The sequence below is a fragment of the Poeciliopsis prolifica genome, unplaced genomic scaffold, assembly GCF_027474105.1.
Source record: "Poeciliopsis prolifica strain line A6 unplaced genomic scaffold, Auburn_PproV2 SCAFFOLD002, whole genome shotgun sequence".
Classification (NCBI taxonomy): domain Eukaryota; kingdom Metazoa; phylum Chordata; class Actinopteri; order Cyprinodontiformes; family Poeciliidae; genus Poeciliopsis; species Poeciliopsis prolifica.
In genome coordinates, this window is record NW_026562377.1 from 16,452,086 (window position 1) to 16,467,639 (window position 15,554).

At 40.4% G+C, this 15,554-nt stretch overlaps 1 protein-coding gene across 2 annotated transcripts; it reads left to right on the top strand.

The window, feature by feature from the left end:
• The first annotated feature begins 2,120 nt into the window (after positions 1 to 2,120).
• ankrd24 (ankyrin repeat domain 24) lies at positions 2,121 to 14,971 on the top strand. 2 transcript variants are annotated; one of them, XM_055049406.1, is made up of 22 exons: positions 2,121 to 2,156; positions 4,441 to 4,571; positions 5,230 to 5,318; positions 5,426 to 5,490; positions 5,582 to 5,639; positions 5,820 to 5,890; positions 5,982 to 6,088; positions 6,527 to 6,699; positions 7,172 to 7,194; positions 7,455 to 7,547; positions 8,268 to 8,390; positions 8,487 to 8,606; positions 8,719 to 8,848; positions 8,971 to 9,149; positions 9,459 to 9,622; positions 10,024 to 10,799; positions 10,881 to 11,197; positions 11,351 to 11,584; positions 11,970 to 12,146; positions 12,240 to 12,407; positions 13,849 to 13,914; positions 14,473 to 14,971. In XM_055049406.1, the coding sequence occupies exons 1-22, from the start codon at positions 2,121 to 2,123 to the stop codon at positions 14,539 to 14,541; spliced, it is 3,369 nt and encodes a 1,122-aa protein (XP_054905381.1). In that variant the 3' UTR covers positions 14,542 to 14,971. The 2 variants fall into 2 exon arrangements, with proteins under 2 accessions (XP_054905381.1, XP_054905374.1); XM_055049399.1 differs by lacking the exon at positions 2,121 to 2,156 and adding an exon at positions 3,227 to 3,426.
• Positions 14,972 to 15,554: the final 583 nt, after the last annotated feature.

Below are 15,554 nucleotides of genomic sequence, written 5' to 3' on the forward strand. Positions count from 1 at the left end.
AATGTCAGGGTGAAATGAAAATCAGGAGCTCTCTAAGAGGAATCCTCAGGCACAGAATTGCAGGCAATCGGACAGGTATCGTGCCATTTCATTATGCTTTTATCATGGAAAATGAAAAACAGTTGCATAACTGCCCACACTAATTATATTTTTAAAAATGGAAACAGCACCAGCACAAGGGTGCTACAGAATTGATCAGAGAACTAATAACACTGTCTCATTATAAAAGGCTATATATGGAATCAACAATTTCCATGAAGTTCAGGTTCAACTGGCATTTCTGTATTATGAACATTATAAACATCCCCAGTTTTTCTACCAGATTCAGTGGGAGGTAGATATTAATTACATAATAACAGAACAACAAAAGTTATATTTGAAAGCTCTGAATTTAACAAAAACCCTTTGTGATTATCAAAGGAATAGGAAAAAAAAAAAGCAAAACTGGAGAAATAATTGATTTCTATAATTTCATCTGCCTAGCACTTACTGCCCTCTTTTGGTGGCTGATGTGAATTGTCTTTTAAAAATAGATTACCTTATTGTTTGGTCTTAAACTGTTGAGTGATTATAGGATATTTGGTCAAATTTATTTACCCGAGTTTTGATGTAATAGCTTACAAATTGGCATTTCATACTTCAAGATATATTAGTTTCACAGCACAAAATTGTATTGCACTAAAAATTGAATTGGACTGGATAGACTTTATAATGTGCTGTATTTTTTCTGAACACTGTCTTGAGATAGCTCTTCTAATCGCGTAGGTCTATATAAATTATTTTAATGTCTCATAGAAGACTTTTATCTGTTTAGGTAAATTGCTAATACTTTTCCAAAAATACAATAGAATGGTATGCCTTTTGCACTATTTCAAAACAAAATATTTATTGTTTTTTGTAGATATAATCTGTGGACTGCGTTATCATATTGATTATTGGGCTATAACTAAATACATTGGTCCATGTTCAACTTTTTTTGTCCTTTTGAGTTACAGTTCCAAAAACTGTAAGCACATGTATGACTCAAATCCAGATCAAAAGTAAAATTTCTCCTGACCTTGTATCTTGCATTCAGTCTTTGTTAAAACGTTTTTCACGTTTTGTCGCATGATATTGATTTTTGATCCATTATGTCGGTCCCTTTTACAATGCACTGTAAAGACACATAAAAACGTGACAAAAGTATACTTTATTGGGTATTGTTAGCTTATCAGTTTTTAAATGAATATATCATGGCTGGATTTTTTTTTTTTTTATTTATCTTAAGGTTTTTTTGTAGTATGAAGCATCATAACAGCAAGAAATAGGAGTTTTTTCTTGCTGTTATGCCATTAGTTGTCTTTAAGCTTAGGAAGTATTACAATTTGAGCGCCGAGTGAACTTTTTAAAAAAAATGATTATTTATTTACTTTAAGTCTAAACTTAACTCACCTCTTAACGTTTCCCGGGTCGAGCTGGTTCACCGACGCCATTGGTCAAACTCACAGTGACGCTATGAAGACCGCCCAACACCTCGGGACACCGGAACTTTCTCTGCACTAACTGGAAAAATCTAAGCTGATAAGACGAGCTTAAAAAAAAAAGAAATATGTTCTTTTTTTTATTCAGAGGTGAACACATGAACAATTGAACACATGCATCGGTTTAAAACGAGTAAAAACGATATCCGTGAATGCTCGTGCGTCGAGGGATCGCTCAGCAGACGAGGCGACAGCTTCAATCCATCATTGCCAATCAACCGCTGAGCCGGCCTTGTGCGCGCTGCTGATTGGCTGGTTTCGGGCTGGGGCGGGCTCTGTTTGTGAGTCGGGGAGTCAGCCGTGAATTCAGTATTTTTCTGAGAGCAGTTGATGTGCAAGTGAAATACCACCTACCAAAAACTGGACTGACATCCACAGGTAGGCGGCAGGTTTATCTGTCAGCTAAACTTTACTATTTAATTTATTGACTGTAAAAAGCCTTAATATTTAGTCTTTGTTTAGTGCCTTTTGTGTTTTTGAAATGTTGCTGTTTCCTAGATTATGGGACTATTTGATATTACAATGTATGTTTATTATGCCTCTAACAACGCCCAATTTATGTTTTTAATGTTGTCTTTTTGCATTCCAGTTCAAGACATTATGAAAAGTCTCAAAGCAAAGTTTAAGAAGAATGAGGTAAGAGGCATCTGGTGTGGACAGTGTTCAGGATTAAGTGTGTGAACTTCACACTTTTCCATGAAAATTATTTTTGTCTTAATCGACAACATTTGCTTGGTGCTTTCTGCAATTTATTCAAATGAGTCTGAGGGGGATGTATTAGGATACAGTGTCACTAAACAGCAGGAAAGCAGAACTGCCACTAGGCTGCTGTTATAACCAGTGATCTCAAGTAGCGTTTAATTATTAACATGTAGCCCATGCAGACACACTGACTAAAAGGAGTCCCACTTCATGTCTGTCACTCTTTTTCTAATTTTGGGGGCTACTTTGAATACAAGCAGCAGTTACTAGAAAAATACGTAGCATTCAATTGCAGACTGTTGAACTACTCGGCCTTTAAACCAGCTGATAAATCAATTATTATATAAATTAAATCTACGCTCCCTCTAATGGCTTGTGTGTTTTGTTTGGACACTTATTGATACTTGTACAGGGACCAAATGACAAATTCAATGATAACAACCAGATTAACCAATATGGGTGAACATGGTGAAGGGTCTTTTTAAGGCCAGCTACGCAGACAGACTCTCCCACCCGAGCCAGCAGGGCAAACAGGAGCTTATCCCACATTTCTCCCCCCTCTTTTTGCTGAGTCCTCACATCACACAGGCCCCGCTCTGTAGCTGCAGAGAAACAGATCTCACTGTGCTGCGGGAGGGGAGCAGAGATTGGGAGGGGGAGCACAGTGCAGTACTTGACAAAAACTAATGGTAGCAAATAAGGGAACTGCTACAGAGACGAAGGCAGCAGGGTAAATGATCAGTTTCGAGAAATGAGGACAGGAGGGAGGGGTACTGTCGTGAACAGACCAGCCGGGCCAGTCCATGCAGTTGAAGCGAGACGAAAGGAGACTTGTTTCCGAATCCGGACAGAGGATGCTGTTTTGGGATGTGTTGTGAAGACTGGGAGGGATTGTGACGATGTGTGTATGTGACAGTGTATAGATCACCAGAGGTAGGATTTAAAAATAGTTTAGATTCTCAGCTATGCAGATCTCTGCTGTGATGTTGCTCTGACCTCTGGAAGGTTTTTATCTTTCCAGAAACTCATAGATTGTCCTGAGAGACTGAAATGTGACGTAGGTATGTAGCAGACAGTGGTAAAATTGTACTCTCTGGCAGTTTTTAGTTTTGGTTGACTCTATGCTAGCAATATGGATCCCCAGCAGCCTGTTTTTAGCCTAATGAAGCGGTTCTGTCCTTGTCTCAGCCTGCTGCCGCTGCCAGTAGGTATCCTCTGTCTCTGCTTGTAAAAATTCTAAACAAAAATTGATTGTGATTTTGCATTTTTTTTACTATTTATAACATAGCTCAATGAATAGTACTAGCTATTCACTAGCTATAATTTCTCTCATGGAAGAAACAAATATAGTGCAAAACTTAGAATTTAGTCATGGGTTCCTCTAATTTAGACAGTCAAAATAACATATTTTCTATTAACATTTGGTATTTCATCATTTGATTATGTTAAACCCTAACTATGAAGTGATATAGCCAGTGACATCCTTCATCCATTTCAAAACCATTTGTAGTGTGAGTTTTGGATCATTTTTCTGCTGGAACACCCAGCCATGTCAAAATTATGTCATTCACATTGTGCGAAGTCATCCCTGGTATGAATCTGCTACCACTACCATGACAATGGATGTAATGTTCTGTGTTTCAGAAGCCTTATCACGACTCTTTCACAATGTACTGCACTGTTGTTTGAGCTATTTGCCCAAACAAATGTGGGCAAGTAGCTCCATCTTTGTTCCCTTGGGTTGTGAAAAAATTTCCATAAAAGGTAATTGACTTGTACAAGTGGGCAACTGCAAGTTTCTGTCAATGTAGACGTTGCCCATTTCTTGGTCAACATTCTGTCAACCCATGGTGAGGCGCACTGACTTTACACTTTGCATACACTGGTGTTCCATAATCTTGGAGTTTATGATAGACTTGAACTTTGGCAGTTTCTTAGTCGTTTTTAGCAATTTCCTGACCAGTTTCCTTTCATCGGAGGTGGTCACCTGGTCAGGTGAGGGAAACTTGGACACAGTTGGGTGTTTCAATGTGACAATGATTCCAAAAATACATCAAAATTGTTTTTTGAATGATGAAGGAAGGCTAATATTAAACTTTTGGCATTCATGCTACTAATGTAAACTTCTAGCTGGCCTTGTATAAAAAGTGTTTTCAGTTTTCTTTGGGGCGTTGTTGAAGGGGTTGGCAAATTTTGCTTTTGCTCTCCTGCCCCATAGAGTCAAGACTGGAGCAAGAGTGATGAAAGGCTGCTGCAGGCTGTGGAGCAGAATGAACCTGACAAAGTCACTGCCCTCATTGTCAAAAAAGGTCTCTGTCCAACCAAGCTGGATGCTGAGGGGAAGTCAGCGTGAGTTGGACATTTTATCTTTACAAATGCTGGAAACCTTGTTATTGGTGTTAATTGTTTTATTTACTTTGTCTCATCTTATTTGCTCTATTCATTAAAAAAAGAAAAAAACAGTTACCTGAACATAATTAATTTTTCTACAAAAAAAGAGAAAGTTTTTTTAGATAAGTTTTTGCTCACAAGTTTAATTCACTTTTTCCCATTTTGGAATTTTACAAACACAAACTTTAGTGTGTTTCTAATTACTATTCTTACTATGACTGGTATTTTCTGTATTAGAACAACGCAAGGTTTATAGTTTTCAAATGTTTTTACAAAATAAAATCTGAAAAGCTTTATTACCTTTAGTCTGACACCCCCAGGTAGAATCTAGTGCTACTGATTGCCTCATAATGTCAGCTAAGTCGACTGAAGACAAATTTTTATTGAGAGTTATAGAAAGCTCATCTTTTGTCACGCACAACCTCTATTGTTTAATTTTAATAATTTGATGTTATCAGTTTCAAATATACCTGTGGTCTTTCTTGTAACGTAGAGACTAAAATATGCCTTCATTTTGAATTAAAAATATTTGGTAAAAGGAATCAAGACAAGAAATATCAGTATGCCAGCTGTGTTCTTCTCATTTGTATTGACTTGTTAGTATATCTTTTGTCAGATTCCACCTCTGTGCATCTAGAGGGAGACTAGATTGCCTGGAGGTAATCATATCTCATGGAGCAGACGTCAATGTCACAGACGGAGCTGGTATGATATCTGAGGGGAAGCATGTTATATCCTTTACGCTGTGAATAACCTCTGCCAGATATGCAAACATATATTTTTATTTTCTGTTTGCAACCTGCTGACTACAGGTTTCAGCGCACTTCATCTTGCAGCCAAAAATAGTCAGCACGAGTGTTTAAAGAGACTGCTGCAGGTAAAAATCAATTACACTGTCTCTGATCCAGATCATGCAAAGAATAAATGTTGACAAATTTGATCGCTTGGTGTTTTGTGCGGCGACTTAGGAGAGACTGGCGGTAGATTGCACAGACAGCATTGGCAGGACACCTCTGCATCATGCAGGTACCAACAGTGTTATCTGCAAATATCAAAATCTTCTCTAAAGTTTCTTATCATAGCTTTGCATCTAAGAGTTATAAGATGGTGACACCAGTTGATTGAATCATACGATGTTGTAACATTGCAGAAGCTGTTCTATACTATTCTTTTATTTTATTTTATTTTTTTGATTGGATCGTAAAGCAATCAGTGGCTGTTTGTCCAGCACTGAGACACTGTGGGACTTTAAAGCCAACCTTGATGTCCAGGACAATGTAAGTTTGATGACTGTAGCTATGTTATGTGTTATTTGGTTGCTGTAAGAGTGTAATGCTTGAGGTGATATTGGAATGATGTCTTTTTCAGGACAGAGCCACGCCGCTGATCCTCGCGGCCCAGATGAGCAGAGTGGAGCTGTGTGACTTTCTGTTGGGTCGAGGTGCCAATGCAAACACACAGGACAACCAGGGGAGGTACAATGTTGCTCCGATTATTTTCTCCAAGACTAAAGAATTTGTTGCAGTAGTAATAAATGACATATCTTTCTACATTTATTCTCTTAGCAGTCAGACTCTGGATGCACGGAGAGCTCCTAAGTTTTAGGAAATACTGTACTAGTTACATGTTTATGACCCAGCTGGGATCGCAGGCTCTCACTGTTTCTCCAAATGGAAAGTTATACGTAATATCTTCTAATTGCAAATATTTGCACAGCAAAGACAATCATCACAAATGCAGAACAAATTTCAGACAGCATTTGGAAATATTAAGGGACTTTCTTTTTTGAGTGAACTAAAAAGTGGGTTAAAACTAGCTCTCACTCAGATTACTGTAGAATATTTTTACATATTTTAGGGGATATTGTCAAACACTGGTATTTATTATTCTAATAATTGTTTCTTGATGGTCAGGTCGGCATTGATGCTCGCCTGTGAGAGTGAAAGTGTCGAGACTGTAGAGGCTCTACTGAGAGGGGGCGCAAACACACAACTTGTTGACCAACTTGGCCACAAAGCTGCTGACTATGCCATAACTACAGGGAACCAATGCATTGTTCGCATGTTGCAGGATGGGGCACCCGCAGGTATAAAACAAGGCCTTCTGGATGTTTTGTGTCATTCTTGTTTTTTTTGACGTACATACATTTCTTTTCCTGAATAGTTCCACAGGGTCTCCTGTGAAGCTAATTGAACCATTTATTTGTCTTACATAATGCTTCCCCAGTCAGTATCTGTAATTGTTCGATGAGGAGCACAACTGGTTGTGTGTTTGTAGACAGGGGAAAAAGAAAAAAGAAAAGAAACTAACATTTTGCCCAGTGAGACTGTGTTCGTGTATGAAAACAGATGGGTCGTGATAATGAAGAAGATTTGATATGCATGTTAAGCCTAACCACGAAATGATGTTTTAATTTGGTGGATTTACTTTGAGATTCATCAACAGCCCAGAGAACAATGAAAGAACTGGTGACCAGGAAAATTTGCCAAGTTTTCATTTTATTTCAAAGTATCTCTTACTTTTAGCTCACTGTGTCTTTTTCCTCAATGCTTACATAGCTTCTGAGAGCACAGGCGAGGAGGTAATGTCGCAGAGTTGTATGTTGCATCGCTGCTTCCATCTATGAGATGGAAGCATCTCATAGATGTCTTATTTTGGCCCATCATATTGTGCATGTTTCCAATATGAAGTCATTGTTTCAGTGTGCTGCCTTCATTTTCATGGCTTTCTCTCCTCTTTGTTACTGACCCTTTCTGTTATCTTGGGTTTTCTGTTTTGTTTCTTATTTTAAGTTCAGCTTGACCTCTGCTTGTCTGTGATCCCCCTCCTACTCCCACACAGCCCATTCAAATCCCCTCAGCTGCTTCATCAGTGCAAGGGGGGACAACCCCCCGAAAACGGAAAGCTCCACCACCGCCTCGCTCTCCTCTCCAGGTACAATAAAAATCATTTCAACAGATGGCAAGTATTTTTGCATTTATAGTTCTCAGCCTTAATGTACATTCATCATGTCAGCTTGCTATCTGCTATTATTTCACCCACAGTACAGATTTAAATAAATTAATCTTTTATTTCCGATAAGAAATATGTTTTGTATGATTATTAAAGTATGTGTACCTTATTTATTGATATTTCTGATGATAGTATTGAATGTTTTGCGAAAAAGGGCAGCACTTAGTGTTTCCTATTAACATTTCACACAACATCTGTGATCATTATTCCTACTAATATCTCCTGATCATTCAGACTCCTAAAGGTCTTTTCTCATGCACTAATTTCTTTAACTCTAACCACATGTTTTCAATAACATTTAGGTCTGACACCTGGTCACAGGAAATAAATTGTTAAATTAAAAATACAAAACAAAAATCATGACGGGGTGCCTATCTTCTTACTTATTGTTTTCATTTACTATTGACTTGTTTTTCACCTCCCTACAATTGCAGATGTTGGTAAATTTATACAGGTACACCGTAGTCACGCTCTTGTCATTTGCTGACTTTTTACCTAGGACAAAACCATATAAACAAGAAGGTTGAGCTCACAAGACATTTGTCTCAATCTATGTTACCATGTAGATATTCCTTTGGTAAACATTTGATTGGCGGTGTCGTCTCCCCATTGGCTCTTTTTGTTCTTGTTCCAATCGCAAAGATCCAGGACCTCTCAGCGGAATCTGTCAAGTCTTCAAGTCCAGCTCTCCCTGCCAAATCCCCTGAGCCCCAGAAATCCCAATCTCCATCTCCCCAACCCCCTGAAACTCAGCCATCATCTCAGGTAAAGCTTTACTTTTACTACATTTTCATAATTTCTTTGGTCCTCGTGCTACATGAAATTCTGTCTGTGATTTCCGTGGTTGTCTGTGTGGATTAGGCAGAGGATGAGGAAGTGTTTGAAGAGATCCGACGGCTGCGCCTGGAGAGAGGGCGCCTGCTTCAGAAGATTAAGGCCTTGGAGCAGCAGCAGCAAAGCGCCCTGTCTGCTCTGGAGGAGGTATAGACTTTCAAAGAAAAGTACTCTCTGCTGCTTTCATTGATGAAACAAACTTTATTCATAAACTAAATAAGAATTAGTTCTAATCACCAGTTATACGTGTGCACAACAGCTGTCCCAACTAAAGCAGCATCTGAAGGAGGCAGAGGCTGAGAGGGACAAGCTGCTGGAGGAGCTGAAGGGGGCCCATGGGATAGGGGCCAGTGACTCAGAGGATATGGATGAAATGCTGGACTTCCCTGGTATACAGTCCTGAGAACTTTTCCATTCTAGGAATGGAACATGGATAGACTTCCCTGCATCAGACTTGTCTGGAAGTCCATTGATTCACTTTTTTTTGGTCTCTCCTGAATGTTCCCTGTAGAGAAGCTGCTCTCCAAGCGTTCTAGAGCGTCCCCTGCCCAGGACGAAGCCTCTTCACAAACAGATACAGACTCACCCGGCCCGTCTCCTGCTGCTGCAGACCCAGGATCAGTCGCTGAGTTGCAGAAACAAATAGAGGAACTAATTTCACAGAACGCCGAACTTGTCCTTAAAGTGCAGGTGAGGCAAAACAGCATAGTGGTGTCAGTTAGATGCAGGGTTTCCAGCTGAATGTTCCTGACTTGCACATTAGTGATGATCACTAAAAGAAAACTCATCACAAAGTTGCACTCACTTGCAGGTGATGGAATTGGAGGAGAAGCTCACATAGAGACAGAGACAGTTGATGACTAAATCACTGAGAGAGTCATAAACAAATGAGCATCAGATGGAAAGAATATAAAATCCATAAACAAGGAAGACAAAAATGTGTCGCTATAAGATTTGACTCATCCTAATCAACTATGATTCTTTCTGTATTGTTTACAGATGCTGGAGATGTTTGAGAAAGATGACACGGACATGCAGACCACCAGCTCAGACTCGGTGCCCATGACTCAGTATGAGACTTTGAGGAAGGAGTTTGAGGCTCTTGAGGAGCGCTTCTCTCAAGCCCAGGCTTCACTGGAAGCCTACAGCATTTCTGAGGAGCAGTGAGCTGACTTTATTTATACACCACAAGCATCTCAGTGCAGCTTCTACACTTCACTTAGCCATGAATCGTCTATTTTTAGATCATCACAATAATATCTCTTTCAAAATCCCATTGTGGTTTTCTCTAAAGATCCTTTATTCAAAAAAGAAGCCATATATTTATTTCTATGTAGATTTATAGCAGCATGGTTTTCTTTTTATCCTAAAACACTTGTGTGAGGTTGTTAAAGCAACAGTTTATGTTAAAATTACCCTCTTTGTTGTAATAATAAATTAGATGTACTAGTTTTGATTATCTATTTACAAGTAAAAAAAATATCTGATGGCTAGAAACTGACTTTTGATCCTGCTTTCTGAGAAGTCGCCTGTGTTGACATCACTTTGTTGTCATGTCACGCAGAAGCAAAGGCAGCTCTCAGAATGGAGGTGGAGATCCAGAAAGCACAGGAGCTTTAGAAGAAAAGCTGCGTGATTTAGAAGAGCAGCTGGCCTCCTCCCAGTCTGAGCTGGAGGAGCTGAAAGAGCAGATGCGTCTTGGGGTGCTTTCTGTGGAGTGCGCTGAAGGAAACATTAGTGCAGCAGCTGCTGAGGGTGCAGAAGAAGAAGGTGCGAGCCAGGAGGCGCAGCAGCTGAGAGCCAGGGTGACGGAATTGGAGGAGAAGCTCGCAGAGAGACAGGGCGAGGCAGAGAGTCAGAGCAGCCGGGACAATGACACAATCAAACAGCTGACAGAGAAAGTGAAGGAACTCCAGGCTGCTCAGATCGAGTCTGTGCTCAAGGAAGAAGGAGAAGACAAAAGAGGAGAGGCAGAGAGCATGAAGTCCCTCCGTGACAGAGTTGTCGAACTGGAGGCAGCCCTGGCAGAGAGCCGGACTTCAGCGAAAGAGGGAGCAGCGGCAGGAGATGGGGACCGGGTCCGCCGTCTTCAGGAGCGCTTGGCTGAACTGGAGGGAGAGCTGAGAAAGTGCGTGCCCCGTTCAGAGCTAGACGAGGTTCAGATGACCCTTGGACTCCAGTGTGAACAACTTGCCAGGGAGAGAGCAGACGTGGCTCGACGGCTCAATGATGCCCTCCTGGAGCTGGAGAGACTCAGAACTCCTCAACGTGGAGATGAAGAGGAAGAAGAAGAGGAGGAGGAGGGCCATTCAGAGAGCTCAGAGCCCTCCGTCATATCAGGTTGGCTTACTTTTCTGGATTGGGCGCGTTTGTATTTACTGACAATTTAGCTTCCGTTGTCTTCCAACTGTGTCTGGTCAGATCGATCCAGGCGAACTTTAGCAGCAATGAAGGAGGAACTGGAGCTGGCCAGGCAGGAAGCAGCCCAGGCTCTGGACTGCCTGTGTGCTGAGCAGGAGGGCCGTGCGCAGGACGCCTTGCAGCTGAAAGACAGTGTGCCACTTTCAAAGCATAAAGAGGCACTGTCTGCAGTGTCTGAGCAGCTTGCTCAAACTCTGCAGGAGCTCCAAGAGGAGAAAACATTAAGAGCTCAAGCTGAGGAGCAGGCAGCTAAACTCCAGACAGAGCTGCAGGGCAAACAGGACACCATTACCAAAGAGGAGCATGAGAAGGTTAAGGTCAGTGCAGAGAAGAAAGAAATAAAAAATGTAATGCAAGTAAATTCTACAATTTTTCCCCCTTTTTGCTTCAGTTTGTTTATAATATTCAAATCTCCCCTGGACAGATTTTTAGAGACTTTGAGATATAACTTGTGCTTCCTTGTTTGAAAGGAAGAGCTCCAGCGCGCCCTGCAGGCCAGTGAGAGCAGTGCAGCAGCGGCTCAGGAGGCTCTCAGTGAGAAAGAGACAGAGCTGAGAGAGCTGAAGTCGCAGAAGGCTGCAGAACAGGGTCTGATCTCCAAGGAAGACCACGAGGCGCTGCGCCTCTCTCTACAGGCGGAGATCAATGCCATCACAGCACGGTTCAACGACCTCACCAGGAAACACGAGAAGACCTGCACAGAGGTTTGTTCAGCATGTCACTGGGTCTGTTGTCAGTCCTCTTCAGTGGCCTCTAAAGCCAAAGTCGATGTTATTGTTTCTGCGACATACTGAGCCGTCCTTCCTTTGGGGCCTCTGTCTACCCTTTACATTATTCATCTAATGCTTTTCCTCTTCATTGCCTATCATTGTTGCAGTGATTCTTCTTTGTGCTCATTGATGATTTAAAAGTAGTGTTGAATTAGCACTATTCAGTTTCTGATACATGTAATTTAATCTGAAACCTGTCAGTCTGGCTGTTCTGTGTTTGTTTGACAAAATTATTGAATCAACCTCACCCTGAAGACCAAGGAAAACTAAAGGGACAATCATTTTTCTTCGTATAACAGTTGTTGTCAATCTCGTCTAGGTATTCCAGGTGCAGAGGGAGGCGCTATTTCACAAAAGTGAAAGGCAGGCGGCAGAATCCCAGATGGTGACAGTGCAGAAGCAGCTCTCTGAGCTACAATCCCGGTCCAGCCACATCCAGGAGCTTCACAAAGACATCCAAGAGTCCCAGGGTCTAGTCAAAGAGAAGGACCGTAAGGTAACAGAGTACAGCTCCGGTTTTAACAACAACAAGCGTCGTTGAGGTTTTGAGATGTCATAGTTCATCCCGTCTTGTCTGACATTTGGTTAGATAACAGAGCTTTCCAAAGAAGTCTTCCGGCTCAAAGAGGCCTTGGGAGCTCTTTCCCCTCCTTTCGGAAGCCCATCCCCTCCCTCTTCCTCTTCCACGCAACATGGCAATCCAGGCCAGCAGGTGGCGCTGCAGAACAGGATTGGCATACTCACCCAACAGCTGCAGGTGAGCAAAATTTGACAGAAGTAGTTTAATGTGAAAAATCTGAATACCATAAATATTTGTGGTATCAGGTTTTGGGATGTATTGATGAATCTAAATGTTTTTGCACATTTATTAATCCAATGCATAATAATAGCAATCAATGTTTTGATTCAGCAGAAGTTTGTGCAGGACAGTCTGTTGTTTCTAAGCATACAGTAATGCCAAAGGTATTCGGTTTCCACACACTATGATCACATTTAGGTGCTTCTATCAGGTCACAGATGTAAAAAAAAAAAGTAGATTCACTGGCAGAGGAAGGCAGTGGGCCTGGCTGAAGCCGCACCATAAATCTGGGTGTGGTAGTCGTCAGGAAAACTGCACTTACCGCACTGCATTGTGTCAGGTGTAAAGTTAGGTGCAGAGAGAATTGCAGTGTGGGAATAATTTTAGGTGTTGGACTCAGTCCCTTAGTTCAGATTGAATTACCTCTTGTTGCAAAGACATTTTGGTTAGTTTCAAGCTCCTAACTTTGTCAGAACAGTTTGGCGATGATGCCAAACATGTTTTGATATGAAAGTACACCAGTTCATAAAGCAACAGCAATAAGAGCACGGATAAGCCAGTAGGGTGTAGAAGAATGGATTCTATCCTGACTCAACACCTGTACAATGAATGCTTTTCTTCCAACATCAGTCTGACTTCACAAATGCACTTCTGAAAGAACTGTGAGAAAAGCCTTTTTAAACAATGAGCAAAACCTTGACAAAGAATCTGCAAAGGGTGGGACCAATATCATAATAAATCCTACAGATTAAGAATTGGATTTCATTGAAGCTCCTATGTGTAAAAGCAGGTCAGTGATTACCTTTGACAGAATCTAATTTAGGTGAGAAATATTGTTCCTGAATACACACGTCATGCTTCTGCTGTTAATGTTTTCTCGCAGAGGAGCTTGCTAGACTGCTGAGCTAATCCTGAAAAAACCTGTTGATAAATTAACTCATATTTTAGTGCTGTTCAAGTTAATCGTACTCAAATGTAGCAAAAAAAAAAACACTTTGTCTTGAATGTAGGAAAATTTTAATTGCTCTCAGGTGAGATCATGCAGGCTTACAGGGAACTATTGCAGACAATAGACTTTCTCTTTCACTGTAAAAGCCCTTGTAGGCCTTTTGAGTTAAAACCTAGACTTGTTGGGTCAGCAAATTAAAATACCTGAGTAGTAAGACTGTGGGTTGTGATTTTACATGCACAAATTGCTACATAGATTGTGAGGGGTGTGGCAGACACAATAGCACAGACAATACAACAACAACCCGGATCAAGACATTGAGTTTAGTCAAGTACTCCCAGTACAGATAATTAGAAATAGATTTGGGTCGGATCAGATTAGAACATCTCTAATCGGTACATTGAGTATCAGTTATTCTGGCTCTTAACTCTGAAGTGATCTTTTTTCCAGGACTGGGAGAGAAAGCACAAACAGGTGGTGGCTGTGTACCGCTCACATTTACTAGCTGCTGTACAGGTCAGTTAAGAATACATTTATATGCACAAAGTAAATGTAAAACTGTCTCACTGTTTAGTGTATGTTACATGCGGTTAGTTGAGTATATGTGGTTCATTTCATCTGGTTAATTCATCCAAAGCTTTCATATTTGGTTTTATTCCCGAACTAATCAAATTATGTTTGGACTGCAAAAAAAGGGAGGACAAAATAGATTATGAGCAACTCGGCTTGTTGAATTACAGTTTGGCCAGATAAATACATTGCATTAATCAATAAAAAAAGTCACGCGAGACTCAAGATGAAATCAGCTTAATCTGTTGATTAGCCTTATGCTGTTTATACATGAAGGTAGGAGAGAACTTCTTGGACTTTAAAAATTACCTGAGCTGACTTAGTTTGTAGTTTTAACTAACAACTATTGCTATGCCTCGGTTGGCCAGTGTCTGAAAGAGTTCAATTAAAGTTCCTAATGTGGAAGAAATTAAGAAATGAATTGGTTTAATGTTGCTGCAATCAGACCAGAGATTTGCAGCATAATCTTTCCCTGGTAATGGGCTTTGGCACTTTGCTCAACAGGGTCGCATGGATGAAGAGGTGCAATGTCTGCTGCTTCAGATCCTGAGGATGTCACAGCAGGGACACTGAAGTCTCTGCAACTGGCACCACACATGTAAAGCTCCATCACTCTAATCTGTAGGACCAAGATAAGGGAGACCTAAGTTAGAATGCCAAACACAGCCAATCCGTGGTCCGACATCGCTGCATGTGTATATTATGTACCTCATACAACACCCCTAATTCTTGCCTGATTAGTAATATTCAAGAGAATTGAATGGGGAGTGCCTCTGCTTTGTTTTTTTATTTGTAAGAACCTAATGATAGGAGATATGTAGATACAGAGTGGGTATTTTGATGACAGAATCAAGCACTGATCGTGTGACAAGTCTGCTGATTTTACATAAAGTTGTTATAATAAAAAGGAAAACAATTGCTTGTTCTTGTGATTATTTTTCACATTTTAGTCAAAAACTTTAGAGGCAGAGGTCCACCTTTCAGCTGGTGTTCAACTGGCCTGGTCAAAGTTCATACCTTAATCTAATTGAAGAGTAGCAGTATAACTTGTGAATTGCTGTCCATAGATGATTAGCCACCAATTTGGCAAAAAAAAAAAAAAAGCTTTATCTGCTTTTGTTAAGATAGTACAAAGATATCTCAAAGGACGTCCAGCTGTAGAATCAGCAAAATGTGTTCTCCTAAGTACTCACTCAAAGAGGTTGAAAACATTCATGTACATTAATGTACATACATGGTTTACTAAGTATTTAGCTTCAGTTTTGAAAACTATCTTTCCTTCCATTTAACAAATATACAGCAATTTCTGTTTTCTGTTGGTCCTTTGTTTAAAAGTTTAAAAATGAAAGGAAAACCATCTATTTTTAGTTGATCTAAAACTAGAATAAAACAAATTAATCTTTTGACTCAGCAGGATAATTTCTCACTGAAAGTGAGAACAACAGCCTAATTTGAGCGCATTAAAGTAAATTGTTTTTGCAGGTGAGCAAAATTTGACAGAAGTAGTTAATTTTCCCAGTAATAATATTTTGTAAAACAGCATTTGGTCTCCATAGGTCAAGACTCAATAAAGAGCAATGTTTGAC

Coding starts and splice junctions, on each gene's coding strand:
- ankrd24 (XM_055049399.1), top strand. CDS start 3,355: ATGGATCCCCAGCAGCCTGTTTTTAGCCTAATGAAGCGGTTCTGTCCT. Junction 7,195..7,454: donor CTGAGAGCACAGGCGAGGAG/GTAATGTCGCAG, acceptor ACTCCCACACAG/CCCATTCAAATCCCCTCAGC. Junction 8,391..8,486: donor AAACTCAGCCATCATCTCAG/GTAAAGCTTTAC, acceptor TGTGTGGATTAG/GCAGAGGATGAGGAAGTGTT.